Below are 27,906 nucleotides of genomic sequence, written 5' to 3' on the forward strand. Positions count from 1 at the left end.
TTTCATTAACACTCCTGCAGCTGTCAGGGCAACGAACATGCTATGGCACTGAACATGCTTTAAAGAGCACTTATTGATCCACTCAGCGGTGTGACCGTGTTGCTGGGGTGCATTTTAGTAAGGATTGTTGCACTCTGATTTTTTAGGCACTGCTGCAGAACGCCAACACTGGAGTGTAATTCAGACTTGTGCAAGATATTATCAAATCAGCATTTTCCTGTAACGCCTCTTTTACAGTGGAATTTACATGCAGTGAAGCAGAATGAGAAATAAATGCAGCCTCCCGCCTGTTTCTTACACGCACGCACGCACACACATGCACGCACGCACGCACGCACGCACGCACGCACGCACGCACGCACGCACGCACGCACGCACGCACACACACACATTTATTACCTCCACAGCGCCTCTCCTCCTGGCTGGAGTGTGCAATGGAGACTTCTGGTAAAAGAGGAGGGAGAGAAAGAGCAAAATTAGGCCCAGGACCATCACAAGCACGCCCCTGCTCGCGTGACAAATTGCACCCCCGATGGCGAGCGCTGAGATGAAAGCCTCTTTCAGTACGATAAAGATTAGGCTAAAAACTCTGCTGGCGGGAATCAAGACTTGTGGTTTATGAAAAGTATACGCTCTCATTAGAGGAAATGAAGTACAAGACATTTCTAATGAACCTTAATGGACTACCTTTCCCATTAAAAGGGATTGATGATCAGAGAAATCGGGTAATTTTATTACACCTTTATATGCTTGCTAATTAATGCAGAACAGTTATGAATCTTTGTTGTGACACATTGTTTACTCTTGGGATTATTGAAAGTGTTCGCCATCGTGTATAACACCAAGTAATATATACCTGTGTATATTTTTTACACTTTTACAATTAACTTGCAATAGTTATTTCCACTTTATGAATGATATGTTTATTTTTGCTTCAGTGCTCCTGTTGTGGAGGAAATCAATGCAGATGGGTGTCACACATGATGTACTGCCACTAGCAATAGGGCTGTCTGAGTGGATATTTTAATACCAAAGGATGAGGATACAATTATGTTCATGTTTAGGATTTGTAGACAAGCCTGTAGTCAAACTATCAGTGGGACTTTTTCACTTGTGGCTTTATTCAAGCCTTTGTGTATCACATTGTTTCCCAAACTTTTTTCAATCAAATACCACTTCAGAAAACACTTGGGTCTCCAAGTGCCACCACATTGGCAAACATTAAAATACAGTAGCATAGTAGGCCTTAGGGTTGTAGGGTATACCGGTATTGGTATAGTATTGCGATACTAATGAATCATATCCCGTACTATAACGCCTCTAAAACGTACCAGTCCGCCAACCCCCAAGCCGTCGTCACGTCATCTCATTGTTGGTTATACGAGCATGTTCGGCAGTGCACAATCACAGAGTAGTTACAAGCAGACACAGTGTGTAGACAGAAAAGGGAGAATGGACACATTTTAGCTTAAAAACTAACGATAAAAGGTGAAGTTACAACACTGAAACACCCTCAGGAAGAGGTGCTTCAAGACATGGCTAGATAGCTAGCGGCTAAAGTCCAGCTGCACTCGACAGTGTTTTAGCTTATTTGAAATCACTAATAATCCACTCTATGGTGACAAATAAAGTACATTTCTTACAAGTATCATCTCTGCAGGACGAGGAATAGCTAAACATGCTACACACTTTAGCTCAACAGCATCAAAATGTAAACAAACGCCATTGGTGGATCTACACCTAACATCCACTGTAATGATACCAAGGACAGGAGTTTATCTCGTCGATTACATTGATTGATTTTTTTAGCATCACAAAATCTTTTTTCGTATTTTAAAAATGTATATTATGTTTATAAATTCAGGAAATATGTCCCTGGACACATGACGACTTTGAATATGACCAATGTATGATACTGTAACGACTTGGTATTAAATTGATACCAATATTTGTGGTATCATCCAAAACTAATGTAAAGCATGCAAACAACGGAAGAATAAGTGATTATTGCATTTGAACAGAGGTATAGATAGAACATGTTAAAAGAGAAAGTAAGCAGATTAATAATTCATTTTCTACCACTTGTCCTTAATAATTTTGACGAACTAATGGGTGTATAAATGACACAATATGTTACTGCATGTCAGCAGATTAAATTAGTAGCTTTTGTTTGCTAACTTACTACTAAAAGACATGTTGTCTTGTATGTTCACTATTTTATATAAGGACAAACTTGCAATAAGAAACATGTTTAATGTAGCCTTTTAGACTTTTAGTTAAAATAAAGCAGATAATGACATTTTTTGTGGTCTCCTAGATCTAGAAAAGTATCAAAAAGTACCTAAGATTATCAAATACATCATGGTACTGGTACTGGTGACAAAATATTGGTATCAGGACAACACTAGGCCTTAATAATCATTAAAACAAGGCAGATGTTTTATTTAACAAGTATATTTCATATTTTGGCCACTTTAACAATACACACAATTTGAACAGTAACACTGTGTTTGAATATTGAATGAAGTGATTATTTGGCATATCACTAGACGGAGCCCATACACCACCAGTTGTAGCACAATGTGAGAATCACGGCTCTAAATAATGTATTTTATTGTCAAACTATTCGCTGTAGGCGTTGCTTGCCAGATGAATGTCTTTCTACATGCATGTGTGTGTGCACCTGGGATAAGGTTGGAGTCGGGCGAGCACGGTCGGCTCTCGCTGTTGTTTCCCGAGCACTGATTTCCAGTAGGAAAGAGGACATCACAGTGACGGACACGCAACTGGGCACCCCTGGAGTTGCACTGGGACCACTGGGACCAGCTGGACCAGGTCTCTGGAAAGAGAAATGACAGTAAATCCCAAAGCGTGTGTTGTGTTTGTTTGTGTGGGTCCATAGAAGATTATCCATGCAGGACTGAAGTCCGCAGGGGCCTGGAATGACTGGAAGAAAATAACTAATGGAAATTTGATGGATGTGTTTGTGTGTGTGTGTGTGTGTGTGTGTGTGTGTGTGTGTGTGTGTGTACCTGGACAAGCTTGAGTGTTGCAAAGTGCCTCCTCAGTGTGCAGGCCAAGGCAGATGTCACCTCCGTAAGCGGGTGGGGGGTTACTGCAAGTTCGAGTCCTCATGTAGTGTCCTCCTCCGCACGTCACAGAGCACTTGGACCATGAAGACCAACAGGACCAGCTGCCATCCACTAAAGCCAACAGGTGGGACAAAAGGTGAGACCAGTTCACTCCATTATGCAGATGTATGACCTACTTTCTGAAGATTGCGGTTCCACTGCTCTCTAATGTACTCCACAATGTTGTGTGAAAAGAGTATCCGTTTAAATTGTTGCATACTGGCTACCGGTTGGATGTTAGGCACACCTTACCTGTGCATTATTAAAGCTCATCTTATGTGGAAAAAGCTTGTTTTTGTAGGTTCACACCACAATGTCGTCTGAAAAGAGTATATCAAACTACCAACAACGGCACCAACTGAGGCACGTCTTACTAACTTCCATTTGAAGGTTGCATACAAATTCCTGGCACACTCTTGTATAGACCAGGCCTAGGTAATTATTTTGAGTCAAAGGGCCAAATTTAGCAAAAAAAATATGTCTATTTTTAGGAACACTAATACAAAACCTCACAATAATGTCTCATTGAATGCTAAAAACATTATGACTGAGCGCCTTAAACGGAAGGGAATAGTATTTTTTTTTACTGAATGAGATACCCAGAATGTACATGAAAATAAAGAACATGGGATTTACAATATTAACTATGAACGATAAAACACTGAATATTGACAACATATGAATGTCAAAATATGAACGTGAAGGGTAAAAAAAAACCCCACCTACAATCTGATTTATCTGATATATCACTAAGCTTTTGAACTTTGTAGTAAAAATATCCTTCCACGTCTGTCTTTGACACCCACATTTCAGGCTGGCTGCTCTGGAAACACTCTGTGGAAACGCTCCCCACCCACACTGCTTGGTGCCTCTTCTGAGCTGCTCTGACTTACATTACCATAGTAACTAGTTTATTATGCAAAAGTGCGGAGTCCGACCATTGAAATATGTTTTATAGTTCAAGACTTACGGTCATTTGAAAACTTCACTGCACATCATAATAGTACAGTTTCGATCTTAAAGATCTAAAAAAATTATTTGGGAATGTCCGGCGGATCAGATTGAAAAGCTTAATGGGCCGCATGTGGCCTGCGGGCCTTCATTTACCCAGGTCTGATGTAGACAAAACATCATACACTCTATGTGCGTGCCCCACAATGTTGTGTGAAAACAGTGTATTACTTTAAACTGTTGCTAACCAAAACAACTGACGCACATCCTACTGGCTACAACTTGGATGTTCTAAGCCAGGGATCTAAGACACGCGGCCCCGCGAGACGTTATTTTGCGGCCCCCACCTTACTGTGAAAGTTTAATGTTAGTGCGGCCCGCAAGTTTTATATGAATGGACAGCGTTGTGTGCGGAGCTGAAGCAATCTACCAATCACGGTGTGGTAATTGGTAGATTGGCTCCCCGTTGGCTCCAGACAGAGACAATTTTTGTTATGTGGGCCCAAAATGGCTCTTTCAACGTTCTGGGTTGCCTACCTCTGGGTTAGTGGAAAAGCGGCAAATGAGTGAAAGCGACAGAGACGTTGGCATGGAGACGAGGGTTTTCTTACGAGCCCGGCTAGAGTCACTCTGCGACACCTGTCCGTCAGTAACAACAGTCCCCGATAACCTGGACCAATTCAAACCGTTATCTGTTTGTTTTTTATTGTTTAATTTGCATTGCCTCACACGATGAACGCTACATATATTTCTATATGGCACCGGATAACACTCCGGGACCCGTCACTGTCCCGGTACTTTCCCGGCTATTATCCGCCGACCGCTGTGTTGATGTAGGGCGGAAAAGCGGAACGACACATATTGCGGAAATAACATTATTCTCCGTGCATCGGCTAAATACAAATATATTCCACAACCCCAAACATGTCTTTTTCAAAGCCTGCAGTGAAGAGAAAGGTTAGTGATGAGCAAAGACAATTGCAGGAAAAGTGGGAGATGCAATATTTCTTTGTTGAGCACAGGGGCAACCCGATGTGTCTTTTTTGCACAGAGAAAGTTGCGGTGCACAAGGAATACAATTTGAAACGTCATTATACAAGTAGACATGCTGAGTATGCAACATTTTTTTATTTTTATATTTTCTTCCAGCCCAGCCTCACCCAGACTCTCCATCCATTGGCCCCCAAGTAAATTGAATTTGAGACCCCTGTTCTAAACAAAAGGATCCTAATGGTAACAGTGACATTTTTCAATACCTCAAATTTTCATTACACACTATGTGCTTGCTCCACAATGTTGTGTGAAATTTCACTTTGAAGCGTTGCCAACACAAACAGTAGCACCGAGTAAGTATGTCTTACTGGCTAGCACTTGTAAAATAGTTAAAATGTTCCTGTGCGCTATCAATTATAAACATTCCTGCTCCACAATGTTGTGTGAATATTACTACAAACAAAAACCAATTGGCATTAAGATAACCTTACTACGTGGATGTTGTTAATTAGTTTTCTTGTGAGCGTGTGTATGTGTGCAGTGTCTTTTTTTCCAAGTGTTACACTGTTAGACAATGTTGTGTGAAAACAAGTACCTCACTTTGAACCCTTGTCCAGCCCAAACAGTAGCACCAAGTAAAGCATGCCTTACTAGCTAGCACTTGGAGTTAAAAAACAAAGTTTCTGTGCACTTTTAGATATAAATACACACTCCCGCTTCTCAATGTTGATATTACCAACCAACACTAAATAAGCATTAAAGGCCTACTGAAACCCACTACTACCCTGATAGTTTATATATCAATGATGAAATATTAACATTGCAACACATGCCAATACGGCCTTTTTAGTTTACTAAATTGCAATTTGAAATTTCCCGGGAGTTTTTTCTTGAACACGTCGCGTAATGATGACATGTACGCTTGACGTCGCGGGCTGTTAGGGAATATGAGCGCTGCGCAAACACACAGCTAAAAGTCATCTGCTTTAACGGCATAATTACACAGTATTTTGGAGATCTGTGTTGCTGAATCCTTTGCAATTTGTTCAATTAATATTGGAGAAGTCAAAGTAGAAGGATGGAGTTGGGAAGCTTTAGCCTTTAGCCACACAAACACATGGTGATTCCTTGTTTAAAATTCACGGAGGTGAAACTTTACTATGGATCACAGCGAACATGGATCCCAACCGAATGTCAACCAGCAGGTTTCGGTGAGAAAATTGTGGTAAAAAGTTGCTTCTTACCGGATATGTGCTGAGCTTGTGCCGGCCATAAAGCTGCCGTGGACACACACCTCCGACTATCAGGTACTGTTAAACTCACTAAAACACTAGCAACACGATAGAAAGATAAGAGATTTCCCAGAATTATCCTAGTATATATGTCTAAAAACATCAGAATCTGTCCCAATGCAATCGCGTTTTTTTTTTTGTTCTAGTCCGCCGCTATCATTATCCTCAAACACAAATCTTTCATTCTCGCTCAAATTATTGGGGAAATTGTCGTTTTCTCGGTCCGAATAGCTGTTTTTGTTGGAGGCTCCCATTAAAATCAATGTGAATACGTGAGCCATCAAACATGTGACGTCATCGTCTGCGACTTCCGGTAGAGGCAGGGCTTTTCTCTTAGCACTGAAAGTTGCGAACTTTATCGTGGATGTTCTCTACTAAATCCTTTCAGCAAAAGTATGGCAATATCGCGAAATGATCAAGTATGACACAGAACGGACCTGCTATCCTCGTTTAAATAAGAAATTCTCATTTCAGTAGGCCTTTAAAGTAGCCATGATTTGAGCGTTGTTAATTACTAGTGTGTCTGTGTGTCCAGTGCGTTTTCTCCCTCACAGCGTACATTAGTACACCTTTACGTACTTGCGCCACAACGTTGTGAAAAATTTCACTCTGAACCGTTGCCAACTGAAACAGTAGCACCAAGTAAAGCGTGCCTTAGTGGCCAGCACTTTCATGTAAAAAAAACAAACTTCCTGCAGGCATAGCCGCAAATACCATAGTGAACAACAAGGTCATGTCCTCTGTAAGTGACAAAAAGAAGATGATATGACCGACTGTAAATATACTTTGTGTAGGACATGGTGTGCGCTGTAAATAACAATGCGGTAGATCATACGCTCCTAATATTAGTGGGCCGGCTTGGCTCGATTGGTCGGGCGGTCGTGCCAGCAACTTGAGGGTTCCAGGTTGGATCCCCGCCTCCGCTATCCCAGTCACTGCCGTTGTGTCCTTGGGCAAGACACTTTACCCACCTGCTCCCAGTGCCACCCACACTGGTTTAAAGGCCTACTGAAATGAGATGTTCTTATTTAAACGGGGATAGCAGGTCCATTCTATGTGTCATACTTGATCATTTTGTGATATTGCCATATTTTTGCTGAAAGGATTTAGTAGAGAACATCCACGATAATGTTCGCAAATTTTGGTCGCTAATAGAAAAGCCCTGCCTTTACCGGAAGTATGTGCGCGTGACGTCACGAGTTGCAGGGCTCCACACATATTCACATTGTTTATAATGGGAGCCTCCAGCAGTAAGAGCAATTCGGACCGAGAAAGCGACAATTTCCCCATTAATTTCAGCGAGGACGAAAGATTCGTGAATTACGATATTGATAGTGAAGGACCAGAAAAAGAAAAAAAAAACGACGGCTCCGGGCGTCGGCAGTGTGAGCATTTCAGATGTAATTAGACACATTTACTGAAATATTTCTGGAAGATCCCTTATCTGCTTATTGTTTTAATAGTGTTTCAGTGAGATTCTAAAGATTGTAAAGACATACCTCGAAGTCGGATGGCTGTGGTGAACACGCAGTGTCTCAGAGAGAAGCTGAGGAGCCAAGCTCACAACTGCCTTTTTTGACATGACAGCTGCTGCTGGACAACGAATAATCCACTGATATCTCCGGTAAGATATATATCACAATTTCCCCATCCAAACTTGCCGGTTGACGTGGAGAAAACATGTTCACTTGACTGCTCCGCTTCACAACAAACAAAGAAACATCGGCTGTGTGTCGGTGCTAAAGACAGCTGCAATCCACCGCTTTCCACCAACAGCATTGTTTTTTATAGTCTCCATTGTTAAATGAACAAATTGCAAAAGATTCAGCAACACAGATCTCCAAAATACTGTGTAATTATGCGGTTAAAGCAGACAACTTTTAGCCGCGAGTGGTGCCGCGCTAATATTTCCTAACAGTCCGTGACGTCACGCGTATGCGTCATCATTCCGCGACGTTTTTAACAAGAAACTTGCGGGCAATTTAAAATTGCAATTTAGTAAACTAAAAAGGCCGTATTGGCATGTGTTGCAAAGTTAATATTTCATCATTGATGTATAAACTATCAGACTGCGTGGTGGGTAGTAGTGGGTTTCAGTAGGCCTTTTTAATGTGACTTAGATAATGGGTTTTATTAAGTAAAGCGCTTTGAGTCACTAGAGAAAAGCGCTATATAAATCTAATTACTTTAATATATGATCTTTAGGCCTGCAGAACAACTTTAACAACAGAACAAAATGAACGTTAAACATTATCCGATACTTAAGATTGACACTAAATTAAACTGACATCACCAATGCTGGTTTCACCTGAATGAAATGGATGTGAAATGCTCTCAGTTTGACAAGACACTTCATATAATTTCACCCCAAACATATATTCCTGGCCACGTCACGCCCTGTCACTGATTACAATATGAAGACATATTTCTCCCCTCCACTCGCGCTGGCATTCGTGGCACACGTCACTGTAACTGAAACTACTGAAGTCGAAAGTTGTGGGTTCAAATCCTTATCAGAGTTTAAATGCTGTAAAGTTTTTAAACCTTTGTTTTAATAATATTAAAAAGTGTGTAATTGTCATGCCTGTTAATCTGGGTTTATGTTTGATCATTTTATGTTTTGTTTTTGGATTCTTGTTTCCCGTTTTTGCACTTCCTGGTTTTGTTGGTTTCCATAGTTACTCATTAGTTTCCACTTGGTCTCCATGACACGCCCCTGCCCTCAGCCCCACACCTGTTTCTCATCATCATAGTCACTATTTAAGTCATTTGTTTTCTGTTCCTCAGCCTGGGAACTTTGCATATGTCTACTTGCCCACCTACCTATGCTGCTCCTACCTTCATGCCATGCTATTCTGTTTTCTATGCTGTCAATACCACGTAAGTTTTTGTTGTTTATGCCACAGTGCAAGTTTTGTTATTTATGCCATGGTGCACGTTTTTGTTTCTTGTCTTTAGTCATGCCATTGTGCTAGTTTTGTTTTATATCCAAGTTTTCCGCCCTCGAGCGCACCATTTGTTTGCCTTTTGTTAGTTATAGTGTCTAAATAAACAATATGTACTCACATTCACGTCTCGCTCATGCCAAATTCCCTCTGCATTGAAGAAGCAAAACAAATCCAACTCAAAGTCCTGACAGTAATACGCTAAACTTCAGCATAATAATCACAAAATGTGTAATAATAATTTTGTTGCTCAAGGTTAACCACATGGTGCTGGGGTACCCATGATTTCAGCCGTTCAAAGCTCCTCATGGACCACCAGTTTTTGACATTGGTATTTGTCCAAGCTGCGTACGGCCCTGCCTGTGACGGCTCAAGCACCTGCTGCCACACATTTTCTGAGCGCGCCTCTGGACACGCCCACGGGCGTTCCTCGCCTGCTGCGCCCCCGCTCGGCTGCACCCACTCTGCAATCCTACACACCTGACACCGGTGAGGACTCCACTTCCTACTTAAACCAGCGCGTCCTGCGTTCCAGTGCCAGAACGTAGCTCCTTGTACCAAGTTCAATAAGCCCCACTGGTCTCTAGCACTCTGCCTATGTGCTTCCTCGCTCTCCGTGTTTTCCATCCTCTGTGCTCATTGTGTTGTGTCCTGTTTTGTCATCCTGCACCTTCCGTCTGTTTCCCGGCTTTGAGAAGTGTATTTTGTCTCTCCAGATTCCCCTTGGACTTTCTTGCTGCCTTACTGGGTCTCGACCTGGACCCTGATGCCTCGCTCCGGCCCTTGACCTCTCGCTTGCCCACGGACCTCCGAGCATGCCTTGCCCTCCCTGGACTAACGCATCTCTCACAACACCCACCTTCAAAACATTCCAGTAACACTCAGCAGTTGAACGCATCACAAATTTACACACCACGTATTTGGATTAAATACACACATCATACCTTTCTGTTAATAAACACGCTGCCATTTAATTGACACCCCTGTCTCAGTGCCGTCTCCTACTTCACTGTACCGTAGCACTGCCTGCACCTTAAATATTAATATTTACTGTACTCTCGCTCCACAATGTTGTGACAATGTTACCAACCAAAACAGCATCACCAAAATGTGGCATTGAAATAGCCATAATGTCACTTGTCTCAAGACCTCACATGACAGTCTAGACTTAAATATCAGTTTTCTTAATTTCTGTATTATTTCCTGTTCCTGTTTGCCTGCGCCACATCTCTTGTCTGAGCGCTGGCTCCCTCACCTGTCGCGGATTGGCAATCAGGACACACTTAAACCCTGGTTGCCAATAAGGATTGCTTTTTACGGGATAGGGCTGGATCATGCAGCGTAACTTGCCTCATGCTTTCCGTGTCTGGTTCCTTTTCATTCACTTCACCGCTGCGATATTTTCTTTTGCTTTCCCAAATACGAGGGTTCCTACCAGTCTCTTCATTCCAGTTCAACACAGACCGAAACAACATGGATGTTTTAATTGAATTTCCTCCTACTTTTATGTGCTCGCTCCATATTGTTGAGGAAAAAGAGTACCGTATTTTTCGGATTACAAATTGCAGTTTTTTTCATCGTTTAGCCGGGGGTGCAACTTATACTTACGGGCAACTTATGTGTGAAATTATTAACACATTACTGTAACATATAGAATAACAACCAAAACCATCCTGTCCGGATTCAGAAAGGCTGGAATAATTGGAACTGCAACTGACGATGACTCTGACGTAAGCGACGTACCGATAGAAGAGGAAGCGGCGCATTGTCTAGCTTTGGAATTGGCAGAGTTGTTTAGAAGCGACACCGAGGAAGAAGATCTCATCGGATTTAGCGATTAGGAGTGACAGATTGTTTGGTAAATGTATAGCATGTTCTACTGTATATGTTATAGTTATTTGAATGACTCTTACCATATTCAACTTTCTCAGTAGTTATTGCCACCTTTCCCAACGTCTTTGTCACGTGTTGCTGGCATCAAATTCTAAAGTTAATGATTATTTGAACAAAAAAAAAGTTTAACAGTTTGAACATCAAATGTTGTTTTTGTAGCATATTCAACTGAATATGGGTTGAAAAGGATTTGCAAATCTTTGTATTCCGTTTATATTTACATCCAACACAATTTCCCAACTCATATGGAAACAGGGTTTGTATGTTTTTTTCTTTCTTTATTATGCATTTTCGGCTGATGTGATTTATACTCTGGATTGATTTATAATCCGAAAAATATGGTATATCAGACTCCAAATAATTATAAGAAAGACAGCCTTTAGTGGTGTACTGTACATATTGTTTGCCAATGATGTGGATAAACCCTCACCTCATTTTGGCAGAGAGTAATTTCCTTTTGGGAACCACTCGAGAATTGCTTTTAAAGACCCCTGATGCCTGGCAGCTCTGTGCAGGTAATTGAAGTTGCCGTTGCTTTTTGTCATCTCTGTGTAATTTCTCTATCTCAAAGTGACACACCAGTCGATTCCTGGCCCTCCATGACGGATCGTTTCATCCCGGGCAGAGTTGTGAGGGGAAAAAAAAGCACAGATTAATTTGTTCCTAAACCAGGCAGAAGGTCGGCGTAAACCCCTCTTCACTTACACAGCGTCGGATAAAAAAACCCCCAAAACACTTAGAAGTCGGGAGGCTCACAGCTGGTTTTGAGCTCCAGCTGATGATGTCCAAAATAATGCCTCGCATTCAGACGGGCGCTAATTGAAGCGGCATTTGTAGTCATTGCTGCAGAGCAGATGTACTCATAACTACACTATAGCTGTGGTATGATTAGTCCGTGCAGTAGCTTTCGTAAGCATGAGCATTAGACAGGCAGCAGGTATATATAAAAAAAAAGGTAATTTACGTGAAGTTCTCCTACTAATGTGAGCATGAACTGAATGAACTAACGGACTGTAAAAATAGCATCGATGGCTGTTCACGCCCTTGTCTCCTTTGCTTACTTATAAGCGATGAAGCATTTAGGGAGACAGATTGAGGGTGCTGCAGATTACACGCAGATCCAAGCTATTAGCAAGATACCTAAACCCTTCTCTAAGGGGAGGTTCTGATTAATGATCATCACATACAATCTCCAACTCGTCTGTGTCGCCCCGAAGACCACACGTGTTTGACGCAAACATTTCTATCCTTCGTCAACCAAAGGATTCTGGTAATTAGAATGCTTTCTTTTGCTGGAGTGCAGAAAAATAATAGTCTCAGGGGTTTTTTCACAACAAAACAAGGTCTGCTATAGCCAGCAGCATAATTAGCCTGCTATGTAATTACATAGCAGAGCGCCTGAGGGACTTTTGATTCTTTGGTGTAAATTGGGGTTTTGATCGCGGCTCAAAATGATCTGCGACTGATTGGGATATCTGAGGATTTTGGCAAGTCATTGGGTGCCAGGATTCTTACTCGGGGTAGGGGGTGCATTTATGAAATTGCATATTCATCTGTGTGTGGCAAAATGAGAGATATTAATTGCTTCCCCCTAAGACCTTGTGCAAAACTATTGTGCAAAAGTCTCAGGCCACTCATTTCCACTAAACTTTGCAAAGGTGTAGCATGGCACTGACCAAGTAAGAAGTCATTAAATTGGAGCACTTGGAGTGTCCCCCTAGGAATCATGACATGGCAGTTGTCGTCATCCTCCATTAACCAGGAAGTAGCCTACAAACTAATCAAATGCTAACATTATGTTTGCTCTCCTAAGTTAGGTTTGCATTCACAGTAGTTCATTACTGTGATTAACAGAGCCCAAAAAAGTCTGCGGGTTGTAGAGTGTTTTCTATTCGGGCTCCAGTACTCTGGAATGCCCTCCCCATCAGTTAGAGATGCTACCTCAGTAGAAGCATTTAATTCTCATTTTAAAACTCATTTGTATACTCTAGCCTTTAAATAGACCCCCTTTTTAGACCAGTTGATCTGCCGTTTCTTTTCTTTTCTCCTCTGCCCCACTCTCCCTTGTGGAAGGGGAGGCACAGGTCCGGTGGCCATGGATGAAGTGCTGGCTGTCCAGAGTAGGGACCCGGGGTGGACCGCTCGCCTGTGCATCGGTTGGGGACATCTCTGCGCTGCTGACCTGTCTCCGCTTGGGATGGTCTCCTGCTGGCCCCACTATGAACTGGACTCCCACTATTATGTTAGATCCACTATGGACAATGTTTTTTCCAAGGTTTCTCATAGTCATGCAAATCGACGTCCCACTGGGGTGAGTTTTTCCTTGCCCTTTTGTGGGCTCTGTACCGCGGATGTTGTTGTGGCTTGTGCAGCCCTTTGAGACACTTGTGATTTAGGGCTATATAACTAAACATTGATTGACTGATTGATTACAACACAGTGGTACCTTGGGATGGAACGATAAACGGTATTAACGATAACTGCAGGAAATAAACGATAAACGGTTAGCATTTCCATTTTACATAAAAATCACAGAAAAACCGTGGTTAAAAACTGCACTTTGATAAATTCACAGACTGGCAGTCGCTCACATGTAAACAAGAGACATTAACGTCTTTCCCCATTAAAAAAACAACATACCCCAATCTATACTTATACAGACACATTGTGTGGGAGCAACTAACCTATTCCATTGTGCATATTGAACATACAAGCTGTTCTCTTTTAGACAGTGATAGCTCTGTACTCAAGATCATGAGATGCAGGTATTTTTACGGTGTGTTCAAGAACCGCTGAACATAGGACACAACACAGCGCTCACCAGGAATGATAATTACCAAATATTTTATTTGTTACGCACTTTTCATTTTAATAAATCTTAAAGTGCTACAGTAGAAACCAATATTTAAAACAATAAAAACTTAGCCATTAAAGGCCTACTAAAATGAGATTTTCTTATTCAAACGGGGATAGCAGGTCCATTCTATGTGTCATACTTGATCATTTCGCGATATTGCCATATTTTTGCTGAAAGGATTTAGTAGAGAACATTGACGATAAAGTTTGCAACTTTTGGTTGCTAATAAAAAAGCCTTGCCTGTACCGGAAGTAGCAGACGATGGCGTCACAAGGGTGAGGGCTCCTCACGTCCTCACATTGTTTTTAATTGGAGCCTCCAACAGCAAAAAAATGTCCCCATTAATTTGAGCGAGGATGAAAGATTTGTGGCTGAGGATATTGAGAGTAAAGGACACACATTTACTATGATAATTCTGGAAAATCCCTTATCTGCCCATTGTGTTAGTGTTGTAGTGAGATTAAATTGTACCTAAAGTCAGAGGGGTGTGGCTACGGGTATGTGCCTTGACTCAGATTATCTGAGGCAAGTCACGTTGCTGGAAGCTCCGCTGATGTTGCCGCGTGTTGCCGGTAAGAGCAAACTTATTACCACAAATTTCTCACCGAAAACTGCTGGTTGACATTTGGTTGGGATCCATGTTCGCTTGACCGCTCTGATCCATAGTAAAGCTTCGGATTCGGGAATTTTAAACAAAGAAATACCGACTGTGTTTGTGTGGCTAAAGGCTAAAAGCTCCCACCTCCATCTTTCTACTTTGACTTCTCCAATATTAATTGAACAAATTGCAAAATATTCAGAAACACAGATGTCCAGAAAACTGTGCAATTATACGATTAAAGCAGACTACTTATAGCTTGGATCGAGCTGGAAAATAATGTCCGCTACAACCCGAGACGTCAAACGACGCGTCATCATACGAGTCATCATACCGCGATGTTTTCAACACGACACTTTGCGGGAAATTCAAAATTGCAATTTAGTAAACTAAAAAGGCCGTATTGGCATGTGTTGCAATGTTGATATTTCATCATTGATATATAAACCATCAGACTGTGTGGTGGGTAGTAGTGGGTTTCAGTAGGCCTTTAAAACAGATACAATACTAAGACTAAAACACTATTAGTGAAGTATACGAAACAAAAAACATGCAAAATAGTGTTTGTTTATATTTCTGTTATTAAAAAAAAAAATTGTGTGTGAATATAAGTACTTTTTGAGCATATTTAACAATACCGCTATAACCGTGATACATCTTCAGTTTTCATATAAATTTTCAGCCAAAATGTCAGAAGCTAGCATGCAGAATATGTTGGGAGTAACATGTTAACACTTTTAACTGCCATATTCAGCACTGTATGAGTAAACTAAAAAAAAAAAAATACAACTTTGAAGACAATAGACACATTATTTTTACGCAGGCACGTGCAGAGTGGTCCTTAAGCACCAGTCCGTTTTCCTTGCGTGAGAAAAGTGCTCTTTCTTCCTTCATTTAAAAATAAAAATGACTACCTGTAATTAATTCCCCTTGAATATGTTTGATAGCTGACACAGCATATATTTGAGTTCTTGTGAAAAGTTTTACCACAAACTGCTGAAGGGTTTTTACAAGCCCACGGCGCCCTCCACCCGTCCCCTTCCCTTTCTTGTAGCGTGCTGAGCCTACAGTACGTCTCCACTGACACGCAGCAATGTTTGCAAAATCCCCTGACGTTAATTGGTGCTAAATTAACCACAACATTAGTGCCGCTGATAACATTGGTTTGACGTTTCCTAAACAAAAAAGAAATAAAAAAGCCTCATCCAGCTGTTTTGTTGTTTAATGAAAGGGATAGTGGGCATACCCACAACATTTGTATTTCAATATTTTATACAATCATTAGTGAAATAAAAACAATACGTTTTTAACATTTTCATCACAAATCATCATAAAATCAGTAAAATTGACCCCCTCCAAAAAAAACAATATTGTCCAATTCAGGTGACATTCCTTGCTGGAGGAGATGAAAGTAAGACAGATCATTTAACGGCAGATTTGCTCTTCTACAAATTCCACAAATTCACAGTTTTATTTCACTTAAAATCCTCATTATTGAGATAAAAGGTTGGTCTTGAGTTGAGCTACATCAGTCTAGTGAAGTATATTTGCTGTATATTTGTGTTAACGCTCCAAAGCATTTCGACACCAAAATTCATCTACGTAATAAACTTTTTCCTTCTTCTTCTTCTCCAGATTTTGGCCACTCTACCTTCCACATTTTTCACCCCATTCAAACCGTTTCATCTTCAAACTGATCAGCCTATTCAGGAATCGCGGCCTTTCCCTTGACTAATTTCCAAAATTCCCCAAATTTTCCAGAATTCCAGGTTTTCCGAGACATTTTTCCCATTCCAAAATAAATTGGCCATTTTTCAAACGTTCCCCATGTCCACATTTTTCAACCGATTCAAACCATTCCACCTTCAACACATTCCACTATCTTGTAAATTTGAACTACATTTTTTCTAAGTTCAAGAAATTTCCAAAATTTTCCAGAATTACTAGTTTTCCAAAGCCCTATTTTCACTCTTTTTTCTAGCGACTACTCCTACATTTTTCAACACATTTCAACCGTTCTACAGTCAAAATATTCCTCTTAATCAGGACACAAAACAAAGTTGTTTTTTGAACTGGAAAAATTCCCGGTTTTCCCGAAATTTTGTAATATCATTTCTCAATTCAACATGTTACTATTTCAACATTTCTCAACAGATTTGAAACAATCCTACACCAACCATTTCAACTCATTCAGACCATTCAAGTGGTTTACCATTTCTTAAAAAATTCTCGCTTTTCCAAAAATTCCCAAATTTTGGGGAAATTCCTATTGAAATCAATGGGACATTCTTCAAAGTTCTACAACTACCACATTTTTCATCTGATTCAAACTGTTCCAACTTCAAAATATTGAGCCTGTTTGTGAATTGTGTGCTCTACTTCAACAATTCCAAGATTTCAGTTCAATTTCAGTATTGAAGTTTTCACACGCAAATCCTTCAGGAATTGCCTCATCTAGTATTAATAGGCGTGTAACGATTCATATTCAAAACGATTCGATTCGATCGCTATTTGTGGTTGCAAATTCAAGTACAATCAATTTTTTTTCAAGGAACAATTTGATCTGGAACGATTCTGTAACTTTTTAGCAAAAAAATCAAGTTGTCATATTCTGGGATTCCTGCTGCCGCCTGTGGGCTTTGTGTTACAGTGCCTGGTTTTCTGAGCCAATTTTGCGCACACTTTATACTAATTTCTACCTGACTACTTAAAGGGGAACATTATCACCAGACCTATGTAAGCGTCAATATATACCTTGATGTCGCAGAAAAAAGACCATATATTTTTTTAACCGATTTCAGAACTCTAAATGGGTGAATTTTGGCGAATTAAACGCCTTTCTATTATTCGCTCTCGGAGCGATGACGTCACGTTGTGACGTCACCTAGATAATCAATCCGCCATTTTCTCAAACACATTACAAACACCGAGTCAAATCAGCTCTGTTATTTTCCGTTTTTTCGACTGTTTTACGTACCTTGGAGACATCATGCCTCGTCGGTGTGTTGTCGGAGGGTGTAACAACACGATCAGGGACGGATTCAAGTTGATTTACATGGAGTGTGCAGCGAATAGCACGGTATGCTAATCGATGCTAACATGCTATTTAGGCTAGCTGTATGTACTGTATGTACGGCGATGCTATGACAGACATGGCACAGAGAAACGTGTGGATATCCTGCGACACTCTAAGCAGATGCATTTCCAACGATAAAGTCAACGAAATCACAAAGGTGAGTTTTGTTGATGTTATAGACTTATGTGCGAATCAGACATATTTGGTCCCGGCATGACGGCCAGCTCATCAATGCTAACATGCTATTTAGGCTAGCTGTATGTACATTTGTAGCTATATTTGCATCCAGCCTTTCCCTCAACACACATTTAATGCCAAGCAAACACTTACCAATCGACAAATTTAAGTTGCTCCAGTGGTCAAAAGATGCAATCGTTGGTTAGAAGGCGATCGCCAAATAGCTTCAATAGCTATTCGCTCAATACAGTAGCTTCAGTTTCGACTTCAATTTCGTTTTCGCTATTTGTCTCCACACTCTAACCATCCGTTTCAATATATGCGTAATCTGTTGAATCGCTTAAGCCGCTGAAATCAGAGTCTGAATCCGAGCTAATGTCGCTATATCTTGCTGTGCTATCCGCCATGTTGTTTTCTATTGGCATCACTAGATGACATCACAGGAAAATGGACGGTCGATTTACAGATAGCGAAAATCAGGCACTTTAAAGCTTTTTTTCGGGATATTCCATGATGGGTAACATTTTGAAAAAAACTTCAAAAAATAAAATAAGCCACTGGGAACTGATTTTTATTGGTTTTAACCCTTCTGAAAGTGTGATAACGTTCCCCTTTAAGCTCTCCGGTCCATTCACACGGCGCCAGTTGATGCTGCACCCTTCCAGTCATTTTCATCTCCTCTACTCTGGCTCGACTCGTGCATCTTGTTCATGGGGCTCTGACCCGAATTGTTCATCTCCAAAACCTTTTGTGTACGATTTTCATTTCTCCACAGTTTTTGTGTGCATCACGATTTGTTTTTCCTTACTTCTTTTTCAGTGTGCCTGTTTGTTATTGGTTTTATTATTCCTTCTCTGCGTAAGGGTCCTACTCCAGCAAAGGCCGATGGCAGTATGACTATAAAATAAGTACTGAATACTGGACACTGCAGGCGAAATGTTTCTAAATTTTTGTTATTTCTTGTAAGGAAATAATGTATAAATGATTATGGATACAAACAAGTAAAAAACAACAATTAATGGCCATCACATTTACATCTTACTGGAATAAAGTAAAACCAACACTTAAGATTAGATTAATAAGAGAAAAACTTTTCTGCTCTCATTTTCAATATTCAAGCATTTTTTTTAATCAAAGTATGGTAACCAACATTCTAACAGTAGATTCACCGGCTCATTAAAGGGGTCATATTATGATTTTTTTCTAAATGTAAACCACTTCCTTGTGGTATACATAACATGTAATGGCGGTTCTTTGGTCAAAATGTTGCATAGATGAGATTTTACAGACCATCTTCAAGTCGCTTTCTGACAGTCGCTTCCAGATGCAACGTTTTGTGGGCGGTTTTATTAACATGGCTCACCTTCGGCAACGTTTTCTCCCCGCCATCTTTGTTGTAGCGGTGTAGCGTGCAAGGACGACGGGAGTGGAAGAAGTGTCAAAAGATGGATCTAACTGTTTTAATGACATTCAGACTTTACTTAAATCAATAACAGAGCAGCATCTTCTCATCCGTGGCTCACTAGTGCAAGAACACCGGAAATGTCTCACGAGAAAAAAACGTCCGACCGAAACTCTCTGATAACTAAAGTTCCGTGGGGGAATTATGTCAACTCACTACACTGGTCGTTTTTAGTGCTTCCATAGCGAGATATACAGTAAGTTAGAGCTTTACGCTAGTTTATTTTAGAAATGGCAACCTCAAGGGATGAATGTTCCATAACAAGATAGTGAAAAAGAAGAAACTCATCGACTACGGTGTCAACACAGACTACAGTAGCGGACATATGCAAATTTTCAGGACTTACGCAGATCTCAAATACACATCTGCAGGTACCAGAAGTTAAGAAAAGTTGGTTTTGCATAATATTGTGAAACAAAACACCAAATAATAAGTCTGCTAATGGATGCCATTTTGCGGTCCTTATACACACACCATAGTAATACTTGTACCTCTGACTACGGTAGCCCAAATGTGCCGACAATCCTCAAGCAGTGCGGCTTCAAAGTGTTACTAAAACATTTTGACGGATTTTTGAGTGCCGTGTGTAATGTTCTTTTTTTTCAATGGAACATTTAAAGTTTTGGTGTTGTTTACTGGCGTCATATTGCAGTCCACACGTGTCTCTTATGTATGACTACTATCTACTGGTCACACTTATCATTACACCATGTAACAAATAACATTTTTCCAGGTCGGTAAGCAGAACCAGATTTAATCTGTATCCTAGGCGCATCAGGCTATAAGGCGCACTGTCAATTTTTGCAGAAATGAAAGGATTTTAAGTGTGCCTTATAGTCCGTAAAATACGATACTTGAAATTAGGAATCCCGCAACCACGAAAAGGACGAGCGGTAAAAAAATGGATGAATGGATGGACATTCGGAACATAAATCAATAATAATAATAATAATAATAATAATAATATTATTATTAATAATAATAACAACAATAATATTAATAATAATAATAATAATATTGCTCAATCATTACGCCTCTATTAGTGTGATTGTCAAGGTGGCACATGTCGGCTGATGGTGTGGCCCCAGGATGCAGAGACACAACGCCGCTAGCAGATCAAATAATTTCATTCTCTATTTAGAGAGCAAAAACTGAAGTGATAAAAGACTAGTATTCAATGTGGAGGACATGTAGTACACATACCATAATCCTGTACTTGAGTTGGCAAAGGTGTTTCAAGTGTTATATTCAAGTGTTTATATTGACACAAACATTCCCATCGCCTGGATGACATTGCTGCCACAAAGATAGATGAGCATTTTTTGGTTCCAAAGAGGTTCCTTTCACAGCTTTATTACCAAGTTGTAAACGTGTGTTCTTGGGTTGGGGGGGTATTTATCTTTTCATATGAGTGTGAAAAAATGACATGTGTTGCCCCCCCATTGGGGAAATGTATGTCCCCAAAGGGGAGCATGACAAAAAAATAACAGAGTATCTTATGCAAACTGACAAAAATACAATAATTCAGGGCTGTCCAGGAGCAACATGTGAACCTAAATAGACTTGATAAGAAATAGAAAACAGGTTCTGGCAGTAAACTAAACAGAAAGCAAAGGTGAAGCCAAGTTCAACCAAAATAAAAGCACCAGGACAAGAAATGATACAATGACCAAGTAGAAGTAACAGTCATGGTGTCATAAAAGAAATAACGCTAAAACCAACTGTACATGCAACAGGTAGGTAACACGTACAAGGGGCAACACTTCACAAACTCTAAACATGTACTTGGAGCAACTAATTACAAGATGCTGCAAGGCATGCTGGGAATTGGCATCACTCCCACTACAGGTAGTGCTCCACGTTTTTCAGCATGGTAGTAGTTGCCCAATATTTATTTTGTTACCTGTTACATGTTGTGCTGGCATTAATGTGTTCACATGTGTACCATGAATTGATTAACGTGGACCCCGACTCAAAGAAGTTGAAAAACTTATTGGGGTGTTACCATTTAGTGGTCAATTGTACGGAATATGTAATGTACTGTGCAGTCTACTAATAAAGGTTTCAATCAATCAATCAAACATCGTGATGGTAGTTACTGAATTCTGATGTCATGCAAAGGGCCACACAAAATGGTGAGTTTGAGAGCACTGACCTAGAAGAAGTCGCGTGAAGTAAAATGTGGTTGAAGTCTGAACATTGAGTAAAAATGCTGACAAGGGCTTTCCTTACCAGGACATGGTGTAACGTTGCACTCCTGGTATTCCTGCGCCGACCCCTGGCAGGTGTGCCCGCCATACTTGGGCTCTGGGTTGCTGCAAGTCCGCTTCCGGCTGCGGATCCCGCGGCTGCAGTCTCTGCTGCACTGGGACCAGGAAGACCACGAGGACCAGCCGCCATTCACGGTGCGCCCGGAGATCTTCCCCAGATGAAGAACCTCGCCTGAAGCACCAAGAATGACGAAAAGTGAGACGTTGTTGAAAACTGCGAGATGTAACAGTGATGGATCGGCAACAGCTGCACTCTTAATTATTATTTTCTCAAGATGGATTCATTAAGAGGAGTGCAGCTCATCAAATGACATCAGTTTTCATTCATGGTGCTCTCATTTAGAATGAATCTACAGGAGGAATCTACAGTGGGGCAAAAAAAGTATTTAGTCAGCGATCGATTGTGCAAGTTCTCCCACTTAAAATGATGACAGAGGTCTGTAATTTTCATCATAGGTACACTTCAACTGTGAGAGACAGAGTGTGAAAAAAAATCCAGGAATTCACACTGTAGAAATTTTAAATAATATATTTGTAAATTATGGTGGAAAATAAGTATTTGGTCAACCATTCAAAGCTCTCACTGATGGAAGGAGGTTTTGGCTCAAAATCTCACGATACATGGCCCCATTCATTCTTTCCTTAACACGGATCAATCGTCCTGTCCTCTTAGCAGAAAAACAGCCCCAAAGCATGATGTTTCCACCCCCAAGCTTCACAGTAGGTTTGGTGTTCTTGGGATGCAACTCAGTATTCTTCTTCCTCCAAACACGACAAGTTGAGTTTATACCAAAATGGATACATGGATGATACAGCAGAGGATTGGGAGAAGGTCATGGGGTCGGATGAAACCAAAAAATAACTTTTTGGTATAAACTCAACTCATCGAGTTTGGAGGAAGAAGAATACTGAGTTGCATCCAAAGAACACCACACCTACTGTGAAGCATGGGAGTGGAAACATCATGCTTTGGGGCTGTTTTTCTGCTAAGGGGACAGGACGATTGATCCGTGTTAGGGAAAGAATGAATGGGGCCATGTATCGTGAGATTTTGAGCCAAAACCTCCTTCCATCAGTGAGAGCTTTGAATGGTTGACAAAATGCTTTTTTTCCACCATCATTTACAAATAAATGCTTTAAAATTCCTTTTTGGTTTTTTTCACATTCTGTCTCTCACAATTGAAGTGTACCTATGATGAAAATTACAGACCTTTGTCATCATTTTAAGTGGGAGAACTTGCACAATCGGTGGCTGACTAAGTGCTTTTTTGCCCCACTGTAAAAGTGCAATTTTTATCACGCTATGATTACCGCACGTGTTAATCAGGGCTGTGGAAATATTTCAATAAGAAGACATCTGTTTGAGCGAATGATAACCACCTGCAAGGTAATGACAGTGGCTGTCCAAGAGTCATTCAACACCACAACCTCTTCTAACAGATATTAAGACAAGAAGACAAGATGGACCGGCAGCACGCTGTGGAACAGGGGTTAGTGCGTCTGCTTCACAATACGAAGGTCCTAAGCAGTCCGGCGTTCAATCGGGATCTTTCCGTGTGGAGTTTGCATGTTCTCCCCGTGACTGCGTGGGTTCCCTCCGGGTACTCCGGCTTCCTCCCACTTCCAAAGACATGCACCTGGGGATAGGTTGATTGGCAACACTAAATGATCCCTAGTGTGTGAATGTGAGTGTGAATGTTGTCTGTCTATCTGTGTTGGCCCTGTGATGAGGTGGCAACTTGTCCAGGGTGTAGCCCGCCTTCCGCCTGAGATAGGCACCAGCGACCCCCATGATTCCAAAGGGAATAAGCGGTAGAAAATGGATGGATGGACGGATTCAGAAAGAGGAATGCAGCTCATTAAATGACATCAGTTTTCATTCATGGCACTCTCATTTAGAATGAATCAAGAGGAGGAATCTAAAAGTGCAATTTTTATCAAGCTATGATTACCGCAAGTGTTAATCAGGGCTGTGGGAATATTTCAAATAGAAGACATCTGTTTGAGCGAATGATAATCACCTGCAAGGAAATGACAGTGGCTGTCCAAGAGTCATTCAACACCACAACCTCTACCAACAGATATTAAAGGCCTACTGAAACCCACTACTACCCACCACGCAGTCTGATAGTTTATATATCAATGATGAAATATTAACATTGCAACACATGCCAATACGGCTTTTTTAATTTACTAAATTGCAATTTTAAATTTCCCGGGAGTATCGTCTTCGAAACGTCGTGTAATGATGACGTGTACGCAAGATGTCACAGGGTTTCAGGAAGTATGAGCACTATGCACACACACAGCTAAAAGTCGTCTGCTTTAACGGCTTAATTATACAGTATTTTGGAGATCTGTGTTGCTGAATCTTTTGCAATATGTTCAATTATAATTGGAGAAGTCACAGTAGAAAAATTGAGTTGGGAAGCTTTAGCCTTTATCCACACAAACACACAGTGATTCCTTGTTTAAAATTCCTTTAGGTGAAACTTTACTATGGATCAGAGCGCGGTCAAGCAGACATGAATCCAGACCAAATGTCAATCAGCAGGTTTTGGTGAGAAAATTGTGGTTAAAAAGTCGCTTCTTACCTGATATCAGCGGAGCTTCCGTCCTGCTGCAGCTTCGTGACTTCCCTCAGAGACACTGCGCATCAAGACACCAGTGGACACACTTCTCTGACTATCAGGTAATATTAAACTCACTAAAACACTAGCAACACAATAGAAAGATAAGGGATTTCCCAGAATTATCCTAGTAAATTTGTTTAATGATACCCTTTCCAATGCAATGGCGTTTTTTTTTAACTGTTTTTTTTTTTTTTTTCCTAGTCCGTTGCTATCAATATCCTCAAACACAAATCTTTCATCCTCGCTCAAATTAATGGGGAAATTGTCCTTTTCTCGCTCTGAATACCACTTTTTGTTGGAGGCTCCCATTAAAAACAATGTGAATATGTGAGGAGCCATCAACATGTGACGTCATCGTCTGCGACGTCCGGTAGAGGCAGGGCTTTTCTCTTAGCACCAAAAGTTGCGAACTTTATCGTGGATGTTCTCTACTAAATCCTTTCAGCAAAAATATGGCAATATCGCGAAATGATCAAGTATGACACATAGAACGGACCTGCTATCCCCGTTTAAATAAGAAAATCTAATTTCAGTAGGCCTTTAAGACAAGAAGACAAGATGGACCTTCTTTTTCTGCCTGCATTGTTACTTTTTATTCCCTTTGCTGGCTTTTCCCTCCATTCTCCATCTCCCTCACAATGTTTTTCCTGTGGTTGAGGTGCTTTATATTTTCAGGAAGACCGAGCGTTTACCTTGCGCGAGTTCTCAGCCTCTTCATAAATACGGCCGACCTTGGCACAGTGCGCGGGCCCGCCCGATCACCAGGGCCCGTCGAGGCGCTCGCTATCGATTCTAAGTGGGCAGCGGGGTGAACCGTCCCCCCTGCAGCTGTGACCTGACACTCTTCATCCGGACCTCTTTAAAGGCAAGCTGCGCGTGTTTCTCGTGTTTCATCTCATGCTTCATCTCATGCTTCATCTCATGCACGTAAACATTTACATAAGCGCGACCTCCTTGCTCAAAATGCAAACATGCACACTACAGCGTGAACATAAACTTTGTCATTAGATTATGCAAGGGGTAGGGACGGGTACATGTTACATTTCTACCGATACGGTATCTAATCCCAGTCCTAAAAGATACACTTTTGTCTTCATGTGTTAATAAACGTTAATTTGATGTTACATTTATTTTTATTTATTTATGTATATTTATTGTACTATATATTTCAGATATATATTTAGTTCAATTTAATGATACATTTTGCTCAGTGGCCTTGTGGTTAGAGTGTCCGGCCTGAGATTGGTAGGTCGTGAGTTCAAATCCCGACCTAGTCATACCAACGACTATGAAAATGGGACCTATTACCTCCCTGCTAGGCACTCAGCATCAAGGGTTGGAATCCCCAAAATGATTCCTGAGCGCGGCCACCGCTGCTGCTCACTGCTCCCCTCACGTCCCAGGGGGTGAAGCAAGGGAATGGGTCACATGCAGAGGGTAATTTCATCACACCTAGTGTTTGGACTATACTTTAACTTGTTTAACGATAAACATTTTTTCTTTTCATATTTAAAGGGGAGCCCTCTGATGAGGTGGCGACTTGTCCAGGGTGTACCCTGCCTTTCGCCCAAAACGCAGCTGAGATAGATCCAGCGACCCCCCGCGACCCTGAAAGAGACAAGCGATAGACCATGGATGGATAGATGGATTTAAAGGGGAACTGCACTTTTTTGGGGGGACTTTTGCCTATCAGTAACAATTATGAGAGACAACAACACACGTTTTTTTTGGGGGGGGGGTTTTAAAAACAATAACAAATTCTTGAAAGATGCGACTAATGGGAGTCATTGTTGTAACCTTCCAAGCCCTCTAAAACAACTTAAAAACCGCCCATCAACGTTTTGTATAAAAGTATTTATATAATGTAGTAACAGACATCTTCATAACAATATGTACTATGAACAATATTTACTGTATTTGATCATTTTAACCATTTCCGGGACTGATTTCTTCCGCGTATTGATTTACGTTTCTACAGCAGCGCACTTCCACACTTGCGGCATATTCTTCTAATCATGGCAGACTGTGTAAAGGACAACAAGAAGACTATTTTTGAACAAATGAGGATTCACAAACTTATCTTTTTGAAGCTGAATATATTGAGGATGAACTATTGCTTATAGAAGCGAGCACGAAGGAAGAGTGACGCGTTGGAGAAGATGGACACCGGGAGAGTGAGGTTAAAGCAATGTTGACGCTATAAATATGAACGTGGAACGTGACTGCGTGGGTTCCCTACGGGTACTTCGGCTTCCTCCCCCCTCCAAAGACGTGCACCTGGGGATAGGTTGATTGGCAACACTAAATGGTCCCTAGTGTGTGAATGTGAGTGTGAATGCTGTCTGTCTATCTGTGTTGGTCCTGTGATGAGGTAGCCACTTGTCCAGGGTGTACCAAACCTTCCACCCGATTGTGGCTGAGATAGGTTCCAGCACCCCCTGTGACCCCGAACGGGACAAGCGGTATAAAATGGATGGATGGAACCAAGCTATCTGGACAAATTAAGTGCTTACCCAAAATCAACAGTAAGCATCCCTGGCCAGCTGGACCAGATGAACAACTGTCCGTCAAGTGAGTAACTTTAACATCAATCACGATACATGCAGCACGTTATGTGTGTTATTACAACTACAGTACACACGCTGTCTGGCAAGATGTGCAAAAACAAAACATGAAATGTGGTCTTATACTTTACAGATACTTTAATAAAATGTTTCATATTGTTCAGTCAGTACAGATTGGTGTCTTATCGCATTGGGTTGTGCATTACAAACTCAAACGCGATTTGTGCTGACGTAGAAGCTAGCTTATCTCTTGCCGTAGTTAGCTTTTACAGCTAATACTGTAGCACACTGATTATAGACTTAGACTTCCTTTTATTGTCATTCAAATGTGAACTTTACAGCACAGATAAGAACTACAGTTGCATTAGCTCATGGTAGTGCAGGATAAAAGAGCAATAAGGTGCAGACATAAATAATTAGATTACTGTACACATAAATATATAGTACTTTTGCAGATGAATCCACATATTGTATTGTCTTTATATTCCAGTGAGTTAATCCATTTTTGGGGGGATTTGAGGGGATTATTATGATGCGTTCAAGAGTCTTACGGCCTGAGGTAAGAAGCTGTTACAGAACCTGGAGGTTCTGCTACGGAGGTTGCGGAACATCTTTCTAGAGTCCAGCAGTGAAAAAGTCCTTGGTGGGGGTGGGAGGAGTCTCTGTAGATTTTCTGAGCCCTGGTCAGGCAGCGGCTTTTTGCGATCTCCTGGATAGGATGAAGAGGAGTCCTGATGATATTTTCCGCCGTCTTCACCACTTTCGGCAGAGACTTCCAGTCTTCCAGACAGAGATGCAGTTGGTCAGCAGGCTCTCTATAGTTCCTCTGTAGAATGTGCTGAGAATGGGGGGAGGGCGTTGTGCTCTTTTCATCCGACGCAAAAAGAGCATGCGCTGCTGAGCTCTTTTTACAAGAGCTCCGGAGTGTAGGAACCAGGTCATATTGTCAGTTATCTGCACCCTCAGGAACTTGGTGTTGCTTACTATCTCCACATCTGTGCCGTTGATGAAGAATGGAGTGTGGCTGGACTGGTGCTTTCTGAAGTTGACGATGCTCTCCTTGG

At 41.1% G+C, this 27,906-nt stretch overlaps 1 protein-coding gene across 4 annotated transcripts in view; it reads right to left on the reverse strand.

Annotated features, from left to right (window-relative positions):
* sema5a (sema domain, seven thrombospondin repeats (type 1 and type 1-like), transmembrane domain (TM) and short cytoplasmic domain, (semaphorin) 5A) overlaps nt 1-27,906 on the reverse strand; it is a 428,747-nt gene that overhangs the window by 21,620 nt on the left and 379,221 nt on the right. For all 4 annotated transcript variants that reach the window (XR_009809834.1, XR_009809833.1, XR_009809835.1 and 1 more), the window contains exons 17-20: nt 21,608-21,817; nt 3,033-3,203; nt 2,684-2,839; nt 400-444 (exon numbers count right to left, since the gene is read on the reverse strand). Coding sequence is in view for 1 of the 4 variants with exons in the window: in XM_061922050.1 (XP_061778034.1) it covers nt 400-444; nt 2,684-2,839; nt 3,033-3,203; nt 21,608-21,817 (582 nt within the window). In the remaining 3 variants the exon portion in view is untranslated. The remainder of the gene's footprint in view (nt 1-399; nt 445-2,683; nt 2,840-3,032; nt 3,204-21,607; nt 21,818-27,906) is intronic.

This window comes from Nerophis ophidion, linkage group LG15 (assembly GCF_033978795.1).
Source record: "Nerophis ophidion isolate RoL-2023_Sa linkage group LG15, RoL_Noph_v1.0, whole genome shotgun sequence".
Lineage (NCBI taxonomy): Eukaryota > Metazoa > Chordata > Actinopteri > Syngnathiformes > Syngnathidae > Nerophis > Nerophis ophidion.